Here is a 24,441-nt window from a genome sequence, read left to right as displayed (position 1 = left end):
AAAATATTTAATTTAGTAAACAACAAAATAAATAGAAAATGATGAGTATATAGTTACTTTCTTAAATATTGCTTAAGAAATAATTATAAATGTCTCTTTAAACAACCCATGATACACACATAATAATGTAGCAGATATTTTGCCACCATTTTATCCACAAACTTAATATCTTTTAAATTCAAGTTCCCAGAGATTTTTTTCAATAAAAGGCACAAAATCATGTCAAAAACAACTTAGACAAGCGTTAATTTGATCTAGGCTATACTACTTCTCTAAATGTCTATTATATAACCCATGACCCAAAACCAACCCAATCCAAACAACATTTGCTGTACGTCCCATGAGAATATTTTGTTATTATCAAAACATCATTAATAATTGTTTTCTGCATCTTGATCGTTTCAGTGTGACTTTGGAGACAGCCTGTTTGATATACCCCAGAAAAAAGAATTGTATTTATACGGCCACTCGTACAGATACTCACTAGTGGGTCACCTAGCGGTATCCATCGATCAGTTAATATGCGTGAATTAGTAACTGATAGAAGCCAAGCGATACGGCTATTGCAGCCAAGCAAGACCGGAAGAAATATGTCTTTAAAATCCCTGTTCAACACCACCACAAGAAGAATTTCCATTGAAGTTTCTCCCAATAGCGGGTTTAACACTGAGATCCTGCGGGAGATTGAACCAAGTTTCGTGTCAGTTACATGGCTGGGGAACTCGCATTTGGACGTATCAATCGAGGACATTCCTGCCATAGTACTGGCGAAGGAAATAGTAGAGAATAACTACCCGGTGGTTCTGCATTTGGCTGGAAGAAACTTGGACAAAAAGAGGACGATGGAGATTTTGATTTATATCAAATCCGTGGGAATTAAAAATATATTGGCTCTGCAAGGGGGTGAGCTTGTTGAGTTTATAGGTGATATTCTGTATTTGATTTGGCTTCCGCAGACTGGGTGCATGTTTTGGAGCAAGATGACTCCAAATGCGACTTTCCATACGCCTCTGATTTGCTGCGTTACATTAAGAGCAATTTCGGTGAGGATTTCTGTGTAGGAGTAGCTGCATACCCTCACACCCATCCCCATTGCCGTACCTCTGCGAATGACATGAAGTATTTAAAACTAAAGGCAGGAACATTTTTATTTTGCGATAATTTGGTAATTAATTTTTAAGTACTTTGAACAGGTATCTAGTGGCGCGGATTTTCTAATGACTCAGGCGAATTTCGAGTATGAATCGTTGGAGGGCTTCGCCAATAAGTGCAGACAAAATGGCATCAATGTGCCAATCCTCCCAGGAATATTCGTCATCAAGTCCTTCAAATCTCTCGAGAATGTGGCGAAGTGTTGTGAGTTTAAAGTACCTCAAAGGGTGCTCAACTATGTGAAGGAGCATCAGGAGGACCAGAAGCTAGTCGAGAAGTTCGGAGTGGAGTTGGCAGCTGAGTTAATAAAAAAGTGTTTGGAGAAGAGCGAATTGTTCGCAGGGGCGCATATCTTCTCCATGAACGATATGGAAGAGGTGCACAAAGTAGTGTCTATGTTAGCTTGACTCTATTAATCAGATTTCGTTCCCCTGAGCCGGGGCATTAATTATGAATAGAGGCTCTGTTGTAGGTGCGCCTGATATCGACTTTATCGGGTTGGATCTCAAAATTAGAGCTCTGCCGCATGTATCCTGTTGCTCCAGACTCCGTTTCTCGTGTGAGTTGCAGGAGTTTCCGCGACGGGCGCTGCAGTGGCTTCCCGACCGCAGGATCAAAACCATCAGGAAAATTTCAGTTGTGGGAAAAATGAACATCAGTTATTTTTAAACCCTTCCCGGTGTGCGTGGCCCGTGTGAGGAAAAACAACCCGCGTTGCCGCAAACCCTTATTTCCGATGTCCCGCCTCCGCTAGATCGAAATCTGTGTAGTGTCGTGTCACTTTCCCGATGTTTGAGTGTTTTCTTTCATCCCGACGAGGCACATCGATTGTCTCCACTAACCCTACAAATTCCCTCCTCATGGATAAATAATAATATTGCATTATCGAAGGTAGATATATGGGTGTCTGTTTGTTTGTGTTCAGAGACTCATTGATTCCCGCCGCTTATATTTTCACGTCCCTGTAGCGTATTCATCAACATTTTTTTGTCAAACTTAGAAGAATCCACAAGTTGTTTTTTGACACAGAATCCTGTAGTAAAGTACCTATATTTGTCCAGTAAATTATTATTTTCTTTCACTATTTTTGTTGCGTTCTTTCAGTGAGGGAACCAACCTACGTCCTTCCTACTTATTCCGCGGTAATGTGTTCTTTGTTCCATTGAGGCCGTGAATTTATTTTTATTATTTAAACTAAAAATACTACAAGGTTTCTGCCTTTTTGCTGCAATTTTCCACTGTTCAAGTATTTGTTTTAATGTGTAAACGACTGGATTTTGTAACCTTGCCAGAGAAATGTCAAGTCAAAATACATTTATCGTCTTCATTACTACAGGAGATTATTATACAAAGTGATTTTTTAGCTTACCAACAAAATGAGACAGATGCGAAGTAACGTCATTTTAAGAAAAAAACTTCATATAGACATATATCCGATTTTAATTATTTAAGGATTTGGAGGACTTCAAAGTTTTCAGCATTTTACCTATTTACTACTAAAAATTATAGTAATGTAATACCAGTCTAGTTCCATGGCCGCCGAGATTACCCGACTTAAATCCTTTGAATTTCTATTTATGGGATCATATGAAACAACTTCTGTAGCAAGAGATAATTAACATAAAAGAGCAGTTGTTAGATATAATACAGATGGCTGATGCTGATGTAAGAAATCGCCCAGATATGTTAATTCGGGTGAAAAATTCATTATTATGTCGTTCTGAATCATGTACTCTTGCAGAAGGAGCACGTATCGAGCAACTGCTGTGATATTTTTACTTTTAATTGTCTCACTCGTGCAATGTTTAGTAATAAATAAGTAATATGCAGAAAACTTTGAAATATTCTAAATCCTTAAATAATTGAAATCGGACATGTCTATATGAAGTTTTTTTCTTAAAATGACCTCACCTTTCATCTGTCTCACTTTGTCGTTGAGCTAAAAAAATTACCTTGTGTAGAATTACTTATGAAATTCAAAAATACCCTTCACATCAGTTTAAGTGGGCAGAAGAGATTTTCTCATTTTGACTTATTTAAATAGATAATGGAGAACTCCAAACACTAAAGCAATTATATACACGTATGGGTACCTACCTCCAATTAGAGAATTAATTGCCTGCACTTTACATTGTATGACAGAATCTCATTCAAAAAGGAGAATTTTCACATTGCTGCAAGTTGAAGGATATCCTCCCCGCTAGTTCAGGGTTTATAGCGTATATGCTAATCTCCATAATTAAAGTTAATGAAACAATGAAAAAATCAGCGAAAGGTTTTAAATCCAAAATCGATGCTAAAAATTTCATGTACATAAAGATAAAACGATAAAAAGAGTTTGTTGCAACAGTAAATTCAATTATGCTCTAAAATGTTTTCCGAGTTTTTTCGTCCACATTTACGGTGGACATTACAAAGAGCGGTGAGACAATGGGTGACCGGACTCCCTGTGCTTCTCAACAATTCCTAAGGTGGCTGCATTGTTTTGTGTATTTATACTCTGTATATAGGGTGTGCTAGGGAAAAGTGTCTACCCTGAATATCTTTTCTGTTGTCCATTAAAAAAAAATCGCTAAAACACGTCAACTTTAATAAAGAAGAGGACATCATTTGGTGAAAAAGTTGTTTTCGAAATGTCATCCCTCTATCCTTGGAAACCACCCCTTTGAAATTTTCAAATTAGAAGAGGGGTTGTGTTCTACCTCGTTTGAAACGTAATTTTATACTCTACATATTTTATTTTTATTTTTTTTACGTCGGTTTTATAGAAATTAAACAAAAACCAAATAATTTGATTTTAACCATTATTACTAATATTTTATTTATTTGATCGTAAGAAATATCAAAACTGACTATTGACTTTCATGCACATGTACAGTTAGCGCTCAAAACGCCGTCGCACATTATCTAACATTTCTGGTGTTATTTACCTGCATTCTTCGACGATTCGGGCACGTAACTCCTCGAAGGAATCACACTGTGTGTGTCACACATTTTGGTTTTTAAATGTCCACATAAGAGAAAATCCAGGGGATTAAGGTCAGGGGATATCGCGGGCCACTCCACTGGACCTCTCCCGCCAATCCATTTTTCAGGGAATTCTTCATCTAGAAATTGTCGGACAGCAGCAGTGTAGTGTGAAGACGTTTCACAGTATTAAAGTAAGGACTCGGCGTACACGATAAGTAACCAAGCACGCGCTTCCAATCGGGCTGTAATTTTTCACATTCCATGAAATGCTCATTTTTCTGAAGGCAAAGTTTTAAAACCAGAACTTGTTGTTTCTTCTAAAACCGGATTTTACAAATACATTGTGTGGAACATAAAGATGCGGTGAAAGAAATCTCTGAAAAGTCCTATGGAGGCAGAAGGGGGAGATTTGCTCGGTCATATCATAATTTTGTTTTTTTATAGGCATTTTCTTGAATCTTTGATGTCCTTAAAGTTGGGGAATTCTGGTACCAAACACGGCATTCTCCAATTCTCTTAACTGAACACCCCCAATAGTAGTATAAGTTTGCAATTCCTGGCCATTCCCCTTATGCAAAAAAACATCGCAAATCCTCTAATACAACGCGATGCTTCCTCTAACGTCTAAAAGCTAAAAAGAAAGACAAACAAAGGAGGATATGACACGGGTATTTGGGTATCGGGTGGTAATCGATCAGCACCCTTTTCTGTAACACTCTTTCGAGACGTTTATTGCATTATGCATGAAACCTTACGTGTCAAGCCTTATAAAATATTGTTATTTCTTTATTGTTCCGTTCACCGGTCTTTCTAAACTGTTTCGGTTGCGCTTCTGCAACAGAAATAAGGGATGATTTAGCAGTCGTCGGCTTCGCCTCACTAATTAGGCCGCCTCCTAATCTGATTACTAACTTGATGCAGCCCTGAGCTACGGTTAACGGTAAATTTACTGGGTGATCTTTTAATTTCACCTTAAGTTAAATGGGTAGAGAATAAATTACGCCACTAGTAGTTGGAAACTAGCAATTTCTCTACTCAAGAGACGTTACGCAAGTATGTTACGCCACTGGTTCGGGTGCAGTTTAAAAGATTTCACCTCATTTGCTATCAAGGGCGTAGCTTAACAGACCTCAGAAGGGTGAACATAGACAATGCCCGACACAACTAAGTCGATCATTTTGTTCGTAAATCCAAAACATATAACTGAGTTTAATATATTGTTACACCACCAAAACTTTCGAGTTTTCTACGAATTGCCGTTAGTGCGCTTAAACTCGTTTCTGACGGGCACAACTGAGTCTAAATAATAAATCTCGCCCAGGAAATTCCTAAATTTAAATCATTGTTTCTAGTTTAAAAATAAGTTACGCTACTGATTTTGCTTTCAGTTTAGGTTAGTTCAGGTTAGTTATAAACTATTTTATGGGAACACGAAATAATCAGTGAAATATCAAAGGTGAACTTGAAATAGTTTTAAAATGGTTCGATTAAGTCATGAATTCCGCTTACAACATTTTCAAATTTAAGAGACCGTAACTGTCTTTAAAGCTAAGTTACGCCACTGTAGGTAAAAATTCGCCATTTTTCTTTATTATAACGAGAAATTTCCAAGTTTTAATGGACTATCATAGCCGCACTTAGACTGGTTTTACAACAAATTGGGTTATTAATCTTACCGCATTTTTCAGTTTTATGAAAGTTGACAACTTAATAAATTTGAGGCGAAACATCAGCACCGTCTTAAAGATTTCAAAAGGGTAGAATTAGGCCAATAATATCGGTCAGAAATTCTTAAATTGCAAAAATAGCAAGTGCCATAAAAAATAGTTACGCTACTGATTTTTTTGCCGTTTCAGCCACATTTTCCCACATCATATCTACCTTAAATAAGTTACGCCTCTGACATTTTTAAAGTTTAAAAGTTAATATTTTTCTTGATGTGAAAATCGGAATTTTCGGAGTTTCGTGTGGCACCTCAGCTGCGCTCCGAAATTGATTTTTGACGTGTAATTCCATGTAATATAACTCCGATTGTACAGGATGTCCCACCGGGACCGCCATTAGACATTTTGGGAAAACCATAAATAGCAAAGTTACGAAAGTTTAGTGGGTGATAGGGGTCTTAGAGCGACCTCATCTAAAATATTTTCAATGACGTCACGCTGCTGGTTGTATCGGAAGTCGATACTTGATTGCTTATTTAAGATGGAACACCCTATACGTATATGGTACTATTGCTTTTTTGGATTCTACGTTTAATTTTAATACCAATTTGTTAATACGTTGGCTATTTTAGAAGTAATAGTTTTCAAGATATACGCAAGTGAACGTTGAAAGTGGCAGATGCAGATGTCTGCAGAATTGCAAATTGTTAACAAATGGAAAGGTATTTTGTAACTATTTTTGTCATAACATTGTAGAAGGTCCATATTTCACTACGCTGCCAAGTTTTGCCTAATACTTTCTATAAGGTGTCTACGAAAATAGAGCTAACTGGGATACCAAAAAAATGGTTCAAACTTCAAAATTTTAAATTTAACACTACTATTATTAATAGTTTAATAGTTATGAATAGTTTGAGTTATTAATAGTTATGAAACTGCGTTGGAAAAGAACTTAAGTTCATATTTAATTACCTATAGGAAAGTTGCATAGTTTTTGAGTAATTTCGTTTTATAGGTTGATGAAGGTATAGTACATCTTTAATTCTAAGGTATAATGCGAATATGATAGACATACCTATGGAAAAGGGAAATTCCAGCAAAATTTTATTGTTATGTAATATAAATCGTTTACACTTAAAGAAATGTGTCCATATTTATAAAAAAGTATTCACATTCATGTTCGCAGATTAAAATTGGAGATGTACTATTTCTGCATCAACTTATAAAACGAAATTACTTACAGTAGTAAAGTTGCAAAAAGTATGCAACTTTGTTATAAGTAATTAAGCGTGAATAAAGGTTCTTTTTCGACAGAGTTTCATAATACATGAAAATAATAGCAGGGTTCCATTTAAAATTTTCAAGTTTTAACCACTTTTTGATGCCCAAGTTGGTTCTAATTTGTGGACACCCCGTAGAAAATATGAGGAAAAACTTGACAGCGTACTAAAATATGGACCTTTTACTGTATTGCGACAAAAAAGAGTTACAAAATACCTTTCCATTTCTTAACAATTTGCAATTTTGCAGACATCTACATCTGCCACTTTCAACATTCAATTGCATATATCTTGAAAACTGATCATTCTAAGAAAGCCAACGTATTAATAAACTTGCATTAAAATTAAACGTAACACCCAAAAAAGCAATAATGTATAGGGTGTTTCATTTTAAATAAGCAAGCATCGACTTCCGGTACAACCGGAAGCGTGACGTCACTGAAAATATTTTAGATGAGGTCGCTCTAAGACTCCTACCACCCACTAAACTTTCGTAACTTTGCTATTCGCAGTTTTCCCAAAATGCTCCCGATGGGACACCCAGTAGATTGTTTAAGTGGTTCAACGGCCGTATCAATTTCATTCAATACTCGTATATTAATTATTAAATGAGTTATTAAATTACTCGAATTGTCGGGCATTCAGCACCGACTTATCGACCATCGAACCACTTAAAAATGTATTAGAGACCGCGAATTTCAAATATTCCGCAATGCAGCTGAAACATTTATGTGTCCATTTGCGATTGCTGCTAACATTAGACAAGTTTGTTTATTTACCAAACGTCTTTGAAAAACTACTACCGCACCGTTAAATTGAACATGTGCCCATCAACGAAAACATTCTTATTTTTAACCGATTTCTCCAGTAAATCCCCTTATTTGGTGGAAGAATGTGTTGTCCTATTGAAACGTCCATACGAATTGGTTACAGGAGAAACATAGTGGTATTCCATTGCACTCAAACTGGCCCACCAGTTCTGGATTTCATACCCGCCGCCGGGGGCGGGAAGCTCGAGTAGTTCAAAGGACAAGGAAAAGGAGAAAGAGGACGAGAAGAAGCCCATTACCAAAGAGCAACGACAGCTCGAGTACGACGCAGCTATTAAGGTATGTAACTTTAAGATTTGATTAGTTTGTGTAAAGACAATGCAAAGCATGCAATGATGCATGGGGAAAACGAATTGCGCATTTGAAACACTAAAATTTCTGAGTAATTTATAAGTCTATAATTGACAATGAATTATTCAACATTAGTGCGGTTTAAATCATCTTGAATGTATAAATGATTGGCTGAACTAAATCCATTTCCTTTTGGCAAACTCCTCAATTAGGAGGCAGAGCTTGTCCTTATGAGCTTTGCTGGCGTTCTTGTATTGTAAAATATTGTCGTTGCTCAAGTTTTCCACGTCAGTCACGTTTTCTTTTACTGCGAAAATCGGTCTGAGCATCACGAAACACTGACCTATTGCAAAAGTTTCCTTGGCAGCAAATTCCAGTTCCTTCTTAAGTTTTTCCAATGTAAAGACAGCAGTGTCCACTTTGAGCTCTTTGAGAACGGAGATGAACGTGCTATAATAAGTACGGATTAAATCCTGATATCTGCTCCTGATCACATCATTCTGTACGCTGTCAAAGATGAAGAATATCAGGTCTTTGCCCGGAGAACCGAAGTTGAGGAATTGGTAGTCCACCTGGCAACAGACAAGTCAATATGAATAATGGGGCCAGATCAGAGGGATTTACATTATTCTCGTAACTGCTGAAATTTTGCCAGTTGCCGACTTGCTAATCGTTCACTGGCTTAGTTGAGATGTTTTGATTTGTGTAATGTTATAGCGAGACAACAAAAATAAACACTGCAAAAGCGTGAAAGGCGATAATGCACTTACGATTTTGCTTTCCAGCGGTTTTTCGTATTCGTCAAATTTTACCAGGAGATTATTCACCCATATATCGTTATGTGTGATGGTGGAAAACAGTCTGTTTCCAGGTTTCCGCTCGTAAGGAGCTCGATAGCACTCTTGCAATTTCAGACGCAAACCCTTCAGGTGGCAGACACAATTTGGGTTTTCGCTTGCTAGGTTAAGAACGTCTTCGATCTGAATGAAGTAGGACCTAATTATTTGAAAGACTAATAGCAAGCTTAGCGGCAACTTAGGCTCAAGATCAAATAAGGCTGTATTTTCAACTTTATGCGCCAGCTAAAATTGCTGGCGCATGAATAATTTGGCGCTTGGAATACCTATTCAGGGTGTTCCAACTAAAATTCGAACCCCATGAAATCTCCGGTTTCGTCCTGACGTGGGAAAACGCTAAAATACGTCAATTTTAGCTTGAGGATGAGCCAAATTTGATCTTGATTTCGAAATACCTTCTAGCACCCAGAACTACCCCTTCAAAAATTTTAAATGGTAAAAAGGAGGGTGACACATCTTTTCGAAGTTGCTTCCATTCTCTATGCAACCATGTTTTCCTTTCGAGTTTGAGCGATTGGTTTTATAAAACATTGTCTCGATCACCATGAAAAGAAACAAAATTCGTTACGAAAAAACAATTCAATTTAACAAATGTATTGCTCAAAATGTCCACGACCAACTTCCGTACAATACAAGCGATTTCGAATAGCTCCTCTAACGTTTTCCAACATTTCTGGCGTGATCAAACGGCACTCTGCGACAATTCGTTCTCGAAGCATTTGTAGAGATGCAGGTGGTGTAGCGTAAACCTTAGGCTTTAAGTGGCCCCAGAAAAAGAAATCTATAGGGGTTAAGTCGGGGGATTTAGCTGGTCATTCCATGGGACCTCTTCGGCCGGGAAAATAAGCATCTAAGAAACCGTGTACTCGAACAAGATAATATGAGGACACTTCATCGTGTTGAAAGAAAATTTAGTTTTCTTGGAGATTTATGTCTTCCTCCAGTGCTCGGGTGATTAAAGGGGCTCAATAAAGTCTTCTGACAACTGCAAATAATTTTCTCCAGTCAAAATGCCTTCAACAAAAAGTGGCCCGATAATGCGGTCGTCCAAAATTCCTGCCCACATGTTTGGTTTTTTTGGCATTTATGTGTGACTTTCACTGAAAATGTGCGGGTTTGTATCACTCTAACAACGACAATTATGTTTGTTCACTTCAACATGAACGTACTTTCATCAGAGAAATAAATGTTGTACACTCGACCCGGGTCATTTATCAAATGGCCAGTTAAATTTTCACAAAACTGTAAACGTGGATCCGGATTATCTTCGTTTAATTCTTGGACAAATCTTATCTTGAGTGGATGAAATTTATGTTTTTTGGCAATCCGATGAACAATCCTTTTAGACACATCACTTTCTTGAGAAATTTTTCTTACAGATTGCCTGTTATCCATTGAAAAATGGCCAAGAACAGCCGCTTCAACATCTTCATTTTGGATACGACGTTAACAGTTATGTTTTTTTTATTTCTAACAGAACCCGTTTCCTCAAATTTTGCAATTAAATTAACAATGTACTGACGACTAACTTGATGTTCCACAAAATTTTGGTTAAAAAATCTAACAGCAACATGGATACAATTGTTATGTCCATAGTACTTTACTTCAACTTTAGTTCAATTCTTTGTTCGGTGCTATAAACCATTTTAGAAATTATGATTTTTATTTTCAACTTAACTGAACGACAAGAAGTCGTGAACTCAAGTACAAACGAAAGGATGATTTATTTTTAGCCTAACACTTTTAGATATTTTTTGTTACTTTAAAAATATCAAACATTAGTGCAGATCAGGTAACATTTCTTAGTTCATTTCCACTAAAAAAAATTGTTTACAATTTAAACAAGAGTGTACCGTATCAACAATGTTAAACATTTCAGGGAGCCTGCAACCATTTCGTAATTCTGAAAAACCAATCACTCAAACTTGAAAAAAAAACATGGGTGCATAGAGAATGGAAGGAGCTTCAAAATGATGTATCACTTGGCCCTTCTTGCTATTTAAAGTTTTTGAAAGGGTGGCTTTGGGCGCTAGAGGGATGCACAAATTACGTCAATATCAAAATAAAATTTAGTCCTCCCTCAAGTTAAAATTAACTAATCTTAGCATTTTTCCCACATTTGGACGAAATCGAAGATTTCATGGGATGCAAATTTTAGTCGGGGCACCTGTATACTGATATTTAAAATAGAAAGGGGACATACATGTATGGTCAGATAGTTCAACGTGACGCATTTGACGTTGCTGCAATCCGAAGCGTAGAAATCACAATTTCCTGCAAGAATCAGCCAAAAATGGAAGAAAAAAATTGGTTAATTGTTGGATATAAAACAGCTGTGACACGCGAATGACTTAATGTACTCGTACATACAGTGTGTCAATTTCAAAACTTTGGATTGCTTATAACTCTGAAGATTAAAATTTTTTAAAACATTGAAAAACCATTTCGGCAGAATGGAGGAGGAACCAGTTTAATAAGGGTTGCAAGTTTCTACGTGTACCCGTAAGAGGGGTAGGTACCCCCGATAACGACTTGCAATTAAATGAAAATCTTTTACATCTTTGATTGGTTGGTGCTCCACCGCATTTCGGTCTACAAACAAAATCAAATTTTCCAAGAAGATGCATTAATCGCAAGGGAGAAGTAGAATGACCATCGCGATCATCGGATTTAACACCTCTCGCTTTTTTTTGAGACCATATCAAATCAGTTGTTTATAAAACCAAGCCATCCAATTTGCAAAATTTACAACTTTAAATTACCGGAGTACGTTAATCCCCTACCCCTGAAACATTTGAAAAAGTGAGAGAAGTTGAGTTCTGATTATTTTTTTATCTAGAAAAACAGTGAACATTTTATACTGTTTTTGAGGAATTTTTTAAAATATGATAATTCTCTATTAAAAACGCTATAACTTCTCAAAAATTGATTTTTTTTATCGAAACTAGTTTTTTTATCCGCAGTGTACAAAGACCTTAAATAAAAGGTATCACATGATAGGTGTAGCAATTTAATCTTTGAGAGCTAGAGCAACTACTCCCTTTAGGGGTACATGTAGAAATTTGCAACCATTATTAAACTGGTTCCCCTTCCATTCTGCCGAAACGGTTTTTGAATGTTTTTTAAAAAATTTCAATCTTGAGAGTTATGGGTAATCCAAAGTTTTGAAATTGACGCACTATATATTGGATGCGATAAAGGTTCTCTATCATTTGAAAAATTGTCCTATAAGGGTAGTAAAATCAGAGGCGCCCAGTGCGCAATTTTTAATTGAGATACAACAAAGCCCTTTAGCTATAGATCTGTTACTGCTTTAATACTAAATAAGCACTTACAGAACCATCTTGCATTTCTTTGGTCATGGACTGGGTAAACACATCTGTATACTGGAGATACGGTTCTACCATCACGTCAAATAACTCGGGATTCTTCATCTTAATTGCAATAGGCAGCACGTGAAACAAGGCAATATTCTGGAATCTTTAGTAAAGAAATTATTGCTACACACACCTAATACCACATACCTTAATAATCAAACAGGCAGTATCAAAATCAAACCCAACACTCCTCTCCGCAATGACATACCCCCTGGTCTTAAGATTCTCCATTACAATCACAGCGTTTTCATCTGCATCAGCTTTGCTGCTGTGCCCATTCAGACCCAGCCGTCCTCCGTAGAAATTTGCAGTGAAATCTATTACATTTTTCATACCTTGGTCCACCTGAAATCGCCTCATTGTCGGTACAACCATCTTGTAAAAGTGCAGCTCCTTTTTGAAAGTTAAAGTTGACATGAAGAAGTTCTGAATGAAATCGTTTTTGGGTACAGCTTTGGCCACTGCTTGCAGGGACTCGGTTTTGCCAGAAGCAGCATCTTCGATCAGGATAGTCAAAGAGAGCATAAGCGAGCCGTAGTTTTCTCCAGGAGCGGTCAAACTCTTGATGTTCTTAATGGAGACGTTTGTTCCAGGCTTTCGGAGGTCTGGAGCAAGTGCCTGCTCCAAATCTTGAACCTCCAACATTCTTTCTAACTCACTGACGATATGCGAATAAAGAAACTTCGCTGTTGCGAATATTTTTATCTATATTCATGAATTCCCAGTTATATAAGCAAATAGTGGTAATTATAAAGGACGGACAGTGGTATAACGAAGTTACGTACATCGAAGTGCGTCCCTGTATTTACTTTTCATTGCTTGGCCAATAATTATAAAGCCGCATGACTAAATGCGTCGAATTGCTATGAAATCTGGAACTTAGTTGCTGGTTTGAATTGGTTCAGGGTTCATGTTTATGTAACGAAAAAAAAACCGTAAAATATATAATTAATGGATATGAATTGATTATGTATAATGGACAGTTGCTGAGATAACAGAAAAACCGACAAAACTGTTTTTTTAGTTCATTAAATTAAACGACGTTTCTATTCTGCAGGAACATCACCGTTCCCAACGGGAACAGTGGGAAATTCGTCAACTTGACAACGATTTACTGCATCAAAGACAATCGGAGCGGGAGCGGGAGCGGGAATTGAAGGAGTTGGCAGAACAGAGGCTCTTGTTGGTCGACGAGCAGGATGCCCTTAATTTACAGCTCCTGTAAGTCAGCATTGGTTAATTTCAAACTTCCTCTAATTCCCTTTTAACATACCTTTTCTTTTCCAGCAAAAAGGCTTCGTTCAGCAAAGAAAGGTACGTCCCATTATAATCCAGTGACAACAATTTACCTGCAGCCTGCTGCTGACCCAATTACCAATTTCCTGTCGCAAGCGGCAATTTCCTTCAGCTAACAAGTTTTATTTTCCCATTCCCGACTTGCCGAATTTGATCTAATCGTATATCGTATAAAACGGCGCTGCTTAGAGCTAACATCCATTATCTTTAACTAGACGTATCCACTTTAGACCATGATTTATCGGTTCGGGAATTAGGGATCGAATGTAAATGGAGGATTGGACCTAGTTGGAGAGCTCTTTAAATCCCAAATATACGATGCAGTCGAGGGTTGTGCTACGCAAGGTACCCATGAAAGGGTTAAATGGGGTTAAGTTGGGTTGAGGTTGGAAAGGAGAAAAGTTTCGAATCTGTCTCCTTCGCCATGTCAAGAAAAACGCTTCAGTTACTTTGCGGGAATTCATTTTATTTTTGTGAATTTATAAAGAGGTTTGTTTAATAGTGCGGCTTACTCATTCCGAACCTAAAGTTGATTGCAGAATGAACTTATTCCAAATCTTAATATTATTCCGTATTAGTCGGTCAGCCGCTCGCATTCATGATTACACCTCTCTCGCTAACTTACTATTGCATCGCCACCTCCTTGTTTCACAAACAAAGCCCCGAGAATCAATTTTTCAAATTTGGCGTTCTCCTATTGATCATCAGCGCCTTTCTTTATCCCTCTATAGAAAGTCCGCCCTGTCGGAGACGCGAGGGCGCTGCAGCAGCTTTCTTCATGTGGCTCGGCAACCAGTCATACAGCAGCATCGGTTATTTTTCTACAGTATTATTAGAGAAAATAGTCTGTAGTATGAAATTCGCATATGGAATAGTATTTCACGCACTCACGCAACCGTCGATTTTCGAGATGAAATACATTTATGATCAAAGAAGGATTCAGCGGCCTGATTCATCCTTGAAGCAGCAATGAAATTGACCCACATACTTTGTTGTACGTATATGAGTTGATGATGAGAAAATCAAATATTTACGCAGTTCTTGTTTACCTGTAGAAAGCGCCACGTACTGTGATACGTATATCAGTATTTCCAGAAAATAAACCGTTTGGTTTTTCTGCCCTTGGGACAAAAACATTTAAATAATCACTTATAAAATACAAAGAAAAGCAAAGAAGAAAGATAAAATTTGGAAATGTTTCAATAGAGTAGTTGAAAGGAAATAGAAGCAGGATTGCATGTCGGATACAGAAATGCAGGAAGCTTGCCTTGTAAGGCATAGAGGGTTTAAAATGGTCCAATTGTGAGGATTCTCTTCCCATCCTGCCTGAATTTTCTGCAGTGTTTCATTTAGTCCTCTCATGTGTATGCGTTCATATAGTCGTTAGTTGGGTGCCTTATCTTTGTAATCAGTGTTACAATTAGTGCAATCTGTTCTTTGATTCTGATTGAATACCCACCAACACCAATACACATCAACACTTTACTGGAAATTTTAAAAGGAAAGGAAAACGATCCTGCACATTTTACTTATCTTTACTCTCAAAAAAATTATTTTCCTTTTATTTTAAAATTTCCAGTAAAGTGTTGGTATTAGTACGTTCCAATTATTAATTTAGGACCTGCGTTAAAATTATTTTAATTTTTTTACTTGAGAACAGTAGATCGGACGAAAAAATCTCAAGAGAGATTATTTCTTCAAAATTGAACGAGGAATTCAAGAATAATTTTTATTTTCAGAAAACCTAGTAGCGTAATATTTTTTTCTGAAAAAATATTCTCTAAAATGGAGGTAGGCACGCCGCTGGAAAAGCTAAGATATATTTTTGTCAGTAAACCATATGCGTTGTTCATAGTCGTCAACACCTCCAAAACTTCGTTAAAGAATCTTTAGACGTTTTTAAAGAAATTTAGTATTTTCCATTTTTTAAATTAAATTTGAACCCCCTGTATCTGCTAAAGAAAGCCTTATTGGACGTTGGTTTATATAGCAAATTGACATTATTTTTAGACGTTCAATACGCTATTAAAGTTATGCAGGTTAAAATTGAAACACCCTGTACACATGTATATCATGCCAGTATAAATTATTAAGAAAGGGTGAAAGCGGCAGTTCCTGAGGGAGTCCTTATTCAGGAGAAACAGGAAAAGGAACAGGGGCCCCAATTCGTACATCTAGTTGTCTGGTTACCAATCGGTTTTCTACTGTTACTTTTGATGATATGAAGTAAGCACTTTTGCGAGTGAAGTTTGTAAAATTTGTATAATAGACCACTGTGTCAGACTCAGTCAAATCCCTAATTAACGTTTGCAAATAAATTTCCTGATCTTCTACGATCTAAAAATGTTGTTTGGCTATAATTGGTCAAAACAAAATTTCGGTAAACAGTCGACTGTTTCTATTAACCAATAATATTCACAATAATTGTTAAAATTAACCATCTCCTCCCGCAATACATGCATCAACCCACTTTAACATTGATTGGCGGATTCCTCCAAATATTTCTAACTCACATGACTGGCGCATAACTCAAATATACTGTTTGTTAGACCTTCATTTTGAGTTACCGTTTTATGAACTATTAAGAGGGTTTAAGGAGTAAATATTTGACAAATTTTAAGATAAAAAGTTTAGATTAGTTCAGGTTCATAATGGATGTTCTTGTTCTCGCTAATTTGAACTTCGTTTTTTAATTATATTTTTGAACAATAACGCGATACTCTGATGAAATTTGCGAACCGGGAAAGTTGATGATAAAAAACTCAAATATTTATTCAGTTTGTTGTTTGTTCGTAAAGGGCGTCGCATACTGTGATATACCTGAATTTATATAGCCACAACTTTTTTGCATCTCAATGAATGTCATTTTTACATAAAAAGATTTATTTTTCCATATATTTTTATCGATAAAAGGCACCCTTAATATTTCCCTCTAAAACCAGCCATTCTGGAAAAAGCGGGTTTGAAATTTCAAAATTCAACTTTTACTATCACAATAACAAAATATATTCTGTAATTTGCCTTTAACATCTTAAAGTGACAATGCACACAAAGCAGCAGCATTCAGTAAAATCAGATAAGTGGGAAAAGCGGGGCCATATACGTGGCCCCCAGATTACCCGACATGTATCCTTTTGATTATTTTTTGAGAGTAGCTTGAAGTTGCAAAATTATAGCCCAAAGTAATGAACATTTTCCAAACCGGATACTTGAGTCATGTGCCATTATTTAACACACACCAGGTATGTACTATACTCGAGAGAGCTCGTCAATCAATGCTCAGGCAAATTGATGTTTGTATTGCGGAAGGCGATGGGTATTTGCAGCAATTATTGTGAATGTTCTTAGTTGAATGTTGGTAATACTATTTAATTTTGTTATTTTGACTGCCGCGTGAAAAAATGAATTTTCCTAATTTCGCAATTAAAATGACGGTTTTCCTCAGTAAGATCGGACAGGAGACGAGCTTTATTTCGTAACTAGTTCCATGATCAAAGCAGATACCTTCATCTATTATCTCAGTTAACAAACAATGGAACCAGTAACAATAATAATTACTGTTAGACCTACAGGCACGGAGCGCAACTTGAACAATTCAAAGTTCCCCATTTATCAGCGTACGGCAAAACTACAGAAGTGATAAGAAAGCCTCAACCTTCTGACTGAGACTTTGTCCTTAACCCGCAATATATTTAGACTTTCGTGCGTAATTGAGGGAATGAATGCAAACTGCAGTCTGATGCGATGTCACGGACGCTGTCCGCTATCGTATCGACGCTGTACTGGGGTATTGACGTCACGCGACGCTCGTTACGTCACCTGTAAAACCCGGCCACGCTTCTGTCTATAGGTCTGGGATGTTTGTTATTTAAATTTGGTCTGACGTGAAGGGGAGCTAGAAACCATGTCGTTTGTTGGACGGAGCAAGGGAGCGAACATTCGGCTAAGCTATAGAAGAATTCGATTTCGAAAAACCGACCGACGCCAGCAGGAGGGTGAGGGGAGGAGCATTTAAAAAAAAAATTATTTTTTTTAAATTATTCGATCTGTACAGCGTGTGTTCGGGCCTTGAAATGGCGTGTACTTTCCTGGACGAAAACACGAGGGGGATTACGTAACAAACAGCAGCGTCGGCCGAAAATTGTCACGTGAATTCCCGTGCACGCTCCAGTTTTACAGCAACGTCCAGGCAACTTATACGCAGCCGTAGCTCGCGATTCGGTTGCTGCAATGACGAAACCAAAGTGTCCAACTGTGTCAACTCGCCCTCAAAACTGCAAATTTGGCCCAGAAAACGATGTGATCCGGTATAGTTTGTAAATTGCGACAGCGTCTCTATCGCTATCGCTAGCTCAGTGATCGGTCGCGGCATTCCTTCGGGAGCACCTTTCTTTCCAATTATTGCAGAGCTATAAGGTTATACTTCTCATGTCTGTTGCATCAGTTTTAGGTCGAATTTCTTTGGAAAGGGATTAGAGTGTGATATGCCGAAGCTCATAGGTTCCTATAGCTTTATATACGTAAGCTTACAACATTCTCTCTATTACCTAGAATTTTCTGTAGAGCAAAACACATAGCTCTAGGGCAGTAGTGGAACTAGCAAAGTTATTGTTTTGAGCATGTTGCCAGAAAGTTTAAATAACACATATATTATGTAACTGGGGCATTATAATCATTACAATATGTACCAATCAATCCCAAAAGCAAAGCATTTCCAAGGGTCGATAATAAGTGCCTCAAGATTAAACTATAAATTATTCAAAGGCATTTTCGTATTTTCATGTTTTCTTTGAATTGCTGCCAAGTCGCAAGTACGAATATCCGACTCAAAATATATATAGCACTTCATAATACATATATCACTTGCAAACGTTCTATCTATGAATCAAACTGGCAAAAGACGTAATCAATTCCCTTCCCTTAATCAAAATCTGCTAAACGCACTTTCTGGGCATCATGCTGTACCCCACATTTGCCCATGATAACTTGACCCATTTTTTTCTATTTTAGAATACTTGACAGTTGAGAATCTTGCCTTATTACCCTAAAGAGTTCGTCTAGTGCCTAACGATAACACACTCAATTATTAGATAGCCGCTAGTGTTAAGAAAAGTTCTCACTTGTTAGCTGTTACTGTTAATAATGTCACAGTTAGCGTTATGCAATTACTCAAGTAACGACAATAACAACAACGATAATGTTAGCGAAGACTCTCATCCACCTACGATATACAGGTAAGTAGGTAGATGATGTATGTTATTGAGTAGTGGTATTTTGAATCTACCAATCAGTCACGCAGAATGTTTGAGGAATCGCTGTGATTTCATGAGGTTAAGACTGCAGTTTTTCACATAGAACTCCCTGTATGTTACGTGATTTTTTGGCCTTACTCCTCATAAAATTAGGTTCCCTGTAGAAATCCCTTACCTACTTCGCGTAGTTTTTAAGTAACATTAAGACTGATAAGAACACGTTTTCAATGCGTTTTGATGATGGTGCTGATTCCCTTTAAGCGTTTGAGGCTTCATTTTTCCCCACCCTGTGCATTGTTGAATGTTATGATTGAGCCAATCGCAAGAAATACTTCCTCAGTACACTTTCCTGTAGCCGTGTTCATCGGTTTTCGAGTAATTTGAGCCATGATTTTAAAATTTCGTTTTCCATATTTTTTAAATCGAGCTTTTCTTTGAAACCCCAAATAGAGCACCCTGTGTATCGTACTCCAGCTAAAACATTTTCGCTGCGGTGCAAATGCTGCAACTCCACTTTTCCACATAAAACACCCTGTATATTAGGCGATTTTTCTGGATTTACCTACACAAAGCCTCATCTCCAACTTTCTTAATGTTCAGGTAATACGGGTAAGAAATTAAACAGTTATCATGCCTTTAACTTAATCAGCCTTTGTCATAATGCATCTCTAATGGCAGTTTGCCAGTTGTCATGGAAACGCCTTAATCAAGACCTAGTGAAATTCACGCTCTACAGCTTTGATAAATAAATTATTACGTACAATGCGACATCGTAATTTTAATTAAAATTGAATCGCAGCTTTAAGTGGAGAGATTGAGGTTTATTGGGTGGCCCTGGTAATGCAACCCAATTCCACTAATTTTTTTCCAGGTGCAGGGCACCGATAGCGAGTCTGGATTGCATGGAAGAGTTCAGTGGGGGTAGTTTGAGCGGTCTTGCGGATAAAGACGGTAGTTTCACCAAAGAGCAGCTACTCCTGGGCGGGTTGACGCATTCCACCCCCGGGGTGCCCTTGCAATTGAGCCGAACTACCAACGCCACCCCCGGATTGCGATATAGAAATTTAGGGAAGAGCGGACTGAGAGTTTCGAATATAGGTTTAGGTGCGTTAGGTGCGAAATAACCGGATGATAAATAAGAGAATTCATACAATTGCAGGAACTTGGCCCACATTTAGTCCAAACGTAACGGAGGAACAAGCCGAACAAATAATAGTTTTAGCTGTAGAAAGTGGAATCAACGTATTTGATTTATCAGAGGCCCATTCCGGTAAGGAAATACCCACAGACCGTCGGTTTTGTTGCAACTTTGATTTGACCTAGGAACCCGGGCCGAAGTAGAATTAGGAAGAATCCTTTCGCGCCGTGGCTGGAAACGCACCACCTTCATTGTCACCACGAAAATTTACTGGAGCACGAGGTGAACTTCATTCTTTCCCATTTCAACCCCATCAAATAACAATCATTTTTCAGATCCGAAGAACGGGGTCTTTCTAGGAAGCACATAATTGAGAGTGTTCGAGCTAGCTTAAGCCGCCTTCAGCTCACCTACATTGACGTAGTTATCTTGCATAAAACCGATCCAATGTGCCCCATGGAAGGTACTATTACACTACTCACCTAAAAGTAATACTTTGCTAATAAAAGGAATTGATTTCTTTAGAGGTAGTGCGGGCCATGAACTACGTGATCAATCAGGGTTGGGCAATGTACTGGGGCACCGCCCGATGGTCCCCAGTGGAAATAATGGAAGCCTACACCAACTGCAGGCAGTTCAATTGCGTGACTCCCATCATGGAGCAGGCCGAGTACCACATGTTCTGCAGGGAAAAGACCGAGCTTTACATGCCGGAATTGTACAATAAAATTGGCGTGGGTACGACAGATGACTTTCCACTCTATTATTAGATTTTTTAATGATCTAAGCATGCAGGATTAATGGCGTGGTCTCCTATTTCAATGGGACTGTCACAAGGCAAGGACGATGGGAACATCCAGCTATTTTCCCGGGCGAGCTTCCGCAATAAATATAGCTCCTTTTCTTGGACTGAGGATGAAACCGTGGCTTCAGGAACGGTTAATAAAGACGTAAGCTAATTAGCCTGTAATGGGTTTCAATTAAAGTCTGTTTTAAGGGGTATGGGTGGATGAAGGATAGGCCGCAGCCTGAAGAGAACAGGAAGTATTCGGAACGAGTGCGGGAGTTGAGCAGTTTAGCGGAGAGACTCGGCTGTACGTTGACTCAGCTCACTGTAGCTTGGACTTTGAAGAACGAGTCCGTTCAATGCTTGTTATTAGGCGCCAGCAATGTAGAGCAGCTATATGAGAGCATTCAAGCTCTACAGGTCAGTATTAGTGCTTGTAAAATATGTATATATATCTTTGTGGTATTGTATTTTAGCTCATACCTAAGCTGAACGCCAATATTGTGCAAGACATAGAGAAGATTTTAGAGAATAAACCCTCGCGTCCTCCGATGGTGTCTACGCTGGCGCTTAGATGACAATCAATGTGCCCCCCTGGATCCGTCAGGTACGTCAATTTTAGTTACTTTACTATGGATTATAAAACATCTAAAAAGATATCTGTTGCTATGTTTTCTAGAACGATACACACACAACACAATATCATAATATTAAAATAAGAATGAATCAATGTTCCTGAAAGCTATACAGTGGTCTCGAAACAACGCAGATTTGTTTTATTGTTGTTTGTTGCCAACAAGCGGAATGTCTGATTGGGCAGTAAAATTAATATATAAACCTCTTTAAGCTTAGAAGGCAACATCTTGCTATACACGTGTTAAATGTACTGAATAATACATTCACCATTCTGTCAAGAGTACTGTTCATATACCCTGAAAAATGAATTGTATATTTTTCTTCAATTTAGTATTAAATAAATGAAGTTAAAAACAATATTTACAACTTCAGTTTAACATAACATTAACTTATTACGTCTGAGTTACATGTTTTCTGTTGTTACACACAATAGACATTCTTGAGATTTCATTCACTTGCTTAAATCGGCATGGATACTAAGCAATGTTAGTTTTTATTTCATTATCTGAGACTAAAATATAATAATAAACAATGAGAGAGATTTATGACCACGCTAAGAGGAAGCTAACAACCAATACCAATTCTATTTTATATTTCTTATACATTTTCTTAGTATAACGCATACAACACTTTGATTATTGCTTTGTTTTTTAGTGGTCAGGGAGGCACTAGTAATGCGGAAAGCCCCAAAACAGCTGACGATGTGAGCACCGCCGATACTGAAACCAAAGAAGGCCAAAAGTTCCCCTTCTGCGAGATTCAGTGACAAAAGGTGACCGAGTTTGTCAAAACTCGAAAAAGTAAAACACCGGATGAGAAACCGCCGAAGGTACGGTGGTCGTACAGTCCCGAGGAGGGCCCTAAATGCACCACCGAGCCCTTCGTCTCCTCCAAGAAAAAGGACAAGAAAGCCGTCACTCCCGTCAACGTGTGAACGGGATTCCTTCTTAATAATAATAATTAAGAACGTTCGCTTGCGGTATGTTTTTCCGAATCAAAAATGGATGCTGTGACTCTAGCTGTTTATTAGATAGGACTGTTGAATTTTCTTACTTGAACGTTTTATTGTTGAATAGTTTTAATCTTATCAGTAGTATTAGGATCTCAAGTTGATGCCAGATTCCGTTAAGAGCATCCCTTTCCGCACTCATAGCCCAAAATTGGGGTACTAGAGTTTTATCTTTTCCCATATTCTTCAAAGTTTGAGTTATTTGACTGGATCTCAGAGATTGAGCTGGATGAGGATTGGTATAGGCAGAATAATTAGCGCAATTTTTTCACTTATATTGAACAATATTTTTCTATGTAAATACTCTTCCCCTGTTCACTCAACCTTAGCCACTTCGAAGGCAATATTACCTCACTACGAAAATAATTAGTTTAATTTTTAACTTTAAGCTACATTTAATAGAAGTTTGTCTCTAAATCTCCCATCGTGAAAATGAACTTTAACAGCGAAATAATGCCATTTAGACGAAAAATTTAGTGAAATTTTCTGGCCTTAATTACCAGTATGTTTTCTGAAGACCGCTAAAGATCTTTAGTAAAGATTTAATTACTTATAACTAAGACAGAAGCAATTCTCTTTGACTTCCAGCTTGCCTACAACAAGCTGCCTCGAAAAGTTCTGTCCCTTATGTACATAAAAGTTAGCGGATAATAGCATTTGGCACAATTTCTAGTGATATTTGGGCGGACAAAGCCTGCCTCTTTCAAGTAGAGCTTGAAAATCGCTTAACGAATCTAATAGATTTGGCCTCGATTAGTGCAAACCAATTGTTTTAAATTAAAACTTTTAAGGCGGGGATTTAATGGGTCTTGTCTTTGTACATTCTCTGTAAAAATGTATACTATTGTCTTATGGAAAACTGCACCGATACGCCCCGCATTTTGTCTTTTGAGAGGGCTGTTTAGTAAATTTTTCAGTCGGTGGTGGATTCCCGAATTTGATCTGTGACCAATTTCTACTTAATGCTAACAAAATCAATATGTGAACGTGCAGAAATGATCCTTCACATGTTTGATACTAATAATTGACATAATGATAATATGCTGAGTGGTTGAATTTAAAATTTTTCAATTTTGAATTTTGATTTTCATTAGCTTTTCTCCAATCACTCAGTATAGTAATATAAACGCAAAACTTTTACTGTTACAGAATATTTCAAACTTTTAAACCATTAATTATTGTATAAAGATTGTTAATAATGTGACCGATAAGGATCAATACCTACAAATTAGTATTGCAGTGAAGAACACCAACTTCGGTTTTGTATCTCATCGTTGACATATGCCTTATGTATTAAAATACACTTCGAAATTTCAAATGGTTACCACTTTTAGTAAATAAATTTTTGTTCAACTCGTTTTGTGTTTTAATTAAAAAAGTCGAAGTGAGTAGCAAGCTGAATCTAAACCTGTGATTCCAGTTGTTATAATGCCATGATAACGTTACACGATAATTTCAAGGCAGAGATACATACAACAAATTTGAAAATTCAGTGCTCCAAATCCACGAATCCAAACGGTATTTCCAAAATTTCTTCACCGAAAAATCAGTGGCGTACGTGACAATTTTGTACTAAAAAAATTAAGTGAAAATTGAGTGCTCCGATTTCAATGAAATTTGGTTCCGCAGTAGGCGTACGATACAGCATTGATATGCCGTGGTCAAATCTCGAATTGGACAACTTCGATTTTTTGGTCCAAAAAATTTCATGGACTATACATCATGAAAATTTTTGAGTCAAAAAATCGAAGTTGTCCAATTCGAGATTTGACCACGGCATATCAATGCTGTATCGTACGCCTACTGCGGAACCAAATTTCATTGAAATCGGAGCACTCAATTTTCACTTAATTTTTTTAGTACAAAATTGTCACGTACGCCACTGATTTATTAAAACTAATT

The 24,441-nt window shown here is 37.4% G+C and overlaps 3 protein-coding genes across 3 annotated transcripts; 2 read left to right on the top strand and 1 right to left on the bottom strand.

Annotated features, from left to right (window-relative positions):
- Nucleotides 1–428: 428 nt before the first annotated feature.
- LOC136417135 (methylenetetrahydrofolate reductase (NADPH)) lies at nt 429–8,161 on the top strand. Its single transcript, XM_066402674.1, has 4 exons — nt 429–903; nt 957–1,135; nt 1,194–2,043; nt 8,000–8,161. The coding sequence occupies exons 1-3, from the start codon at nt 522–524 to the stop codon at nt 1,557–1,559; spliced, it is 927 nt and encodes a 308-aa protein (XP_066258771.1). The 5' UTR covers nt 429–521; the 3' UTR covers nt 1,560–2,043; nt 8,000–8,161.
- Nucleotides 8,162–8,314: 153 nt separating this feature from the next.
- On the bottom strand, nt 8,315–13,103 carry LOC136417067 (uncharacterized). Its single transcript, XM_066402555.1, has 4 exons — nt 12,569–13,103; nt 12,380–12,517; nt 8,958–9,167; nt 8,315–8,759 (listed from the first exon to the last, which is right to left on the bottom strand). Exons 1-4 carry the CDS (start codon nt 13,064–13,066, stop codon nt 8,364–8,366), a joined length of 1,242 nt encoding a protein of 413 aa, XP_066258652.1. The 5' UTR covers nt 13,067–13,103; the 3' UTR covers nt 8,315–8,363.
- Nucleotides 13,104–17,835: 4,732 nt separating this feature from the next.
- On the top strand, nt 17,836–23,894 carry Hk (Hyperkinetic). Its single transcript, XM_066402673.1, has 11 exons — nt 17,836–18,237; nt 18,728–18,951; nt 19,841–20,073; nt 20,129–20,239; nt 20,293–20,389; nt 20,443–20,570; nt 20,633–20,845; nt 20,903–21,057; nt 21,105–21,314; nt 21,371–21,501; nt 22,185–23,894. Exons 2-10 carry the CDS (start codon nt 18,860–18,862, stop codon nt 21,470–21,472), a joined length of 1,341 nt encoding a protein of 446 aa, XP_066258770.1. The 5' UTR covers nt 17,836–18,237; nt 18,728–18,859; the 3' UTR covers nt 21,473–21,501; nt 22,185–23,894.
- The last annotated feature ends 547 nt before the right edge of the window (nt 23,895–24,441 follow it).

This window comes from Euwallacea similis, chromosome 26 (assembly GCF_039881205.1).
Source record: "Euwallacea similis isolate ESF13 chromosome 26, ESF131.1, whole genome shotgun sequence".
NCBI classification, from domain to species: domain Eukaryota; kingdom Metazoa; phylum Arthropoda; class Insecta; order Coleoptera; family Curculionidae; genus Euwallacea; species Euwallacea similis.
Note: the sequence above shows the minus strand (reverse complement) of the source record. Positions and strands in the feature narration are given on the sequence as shown.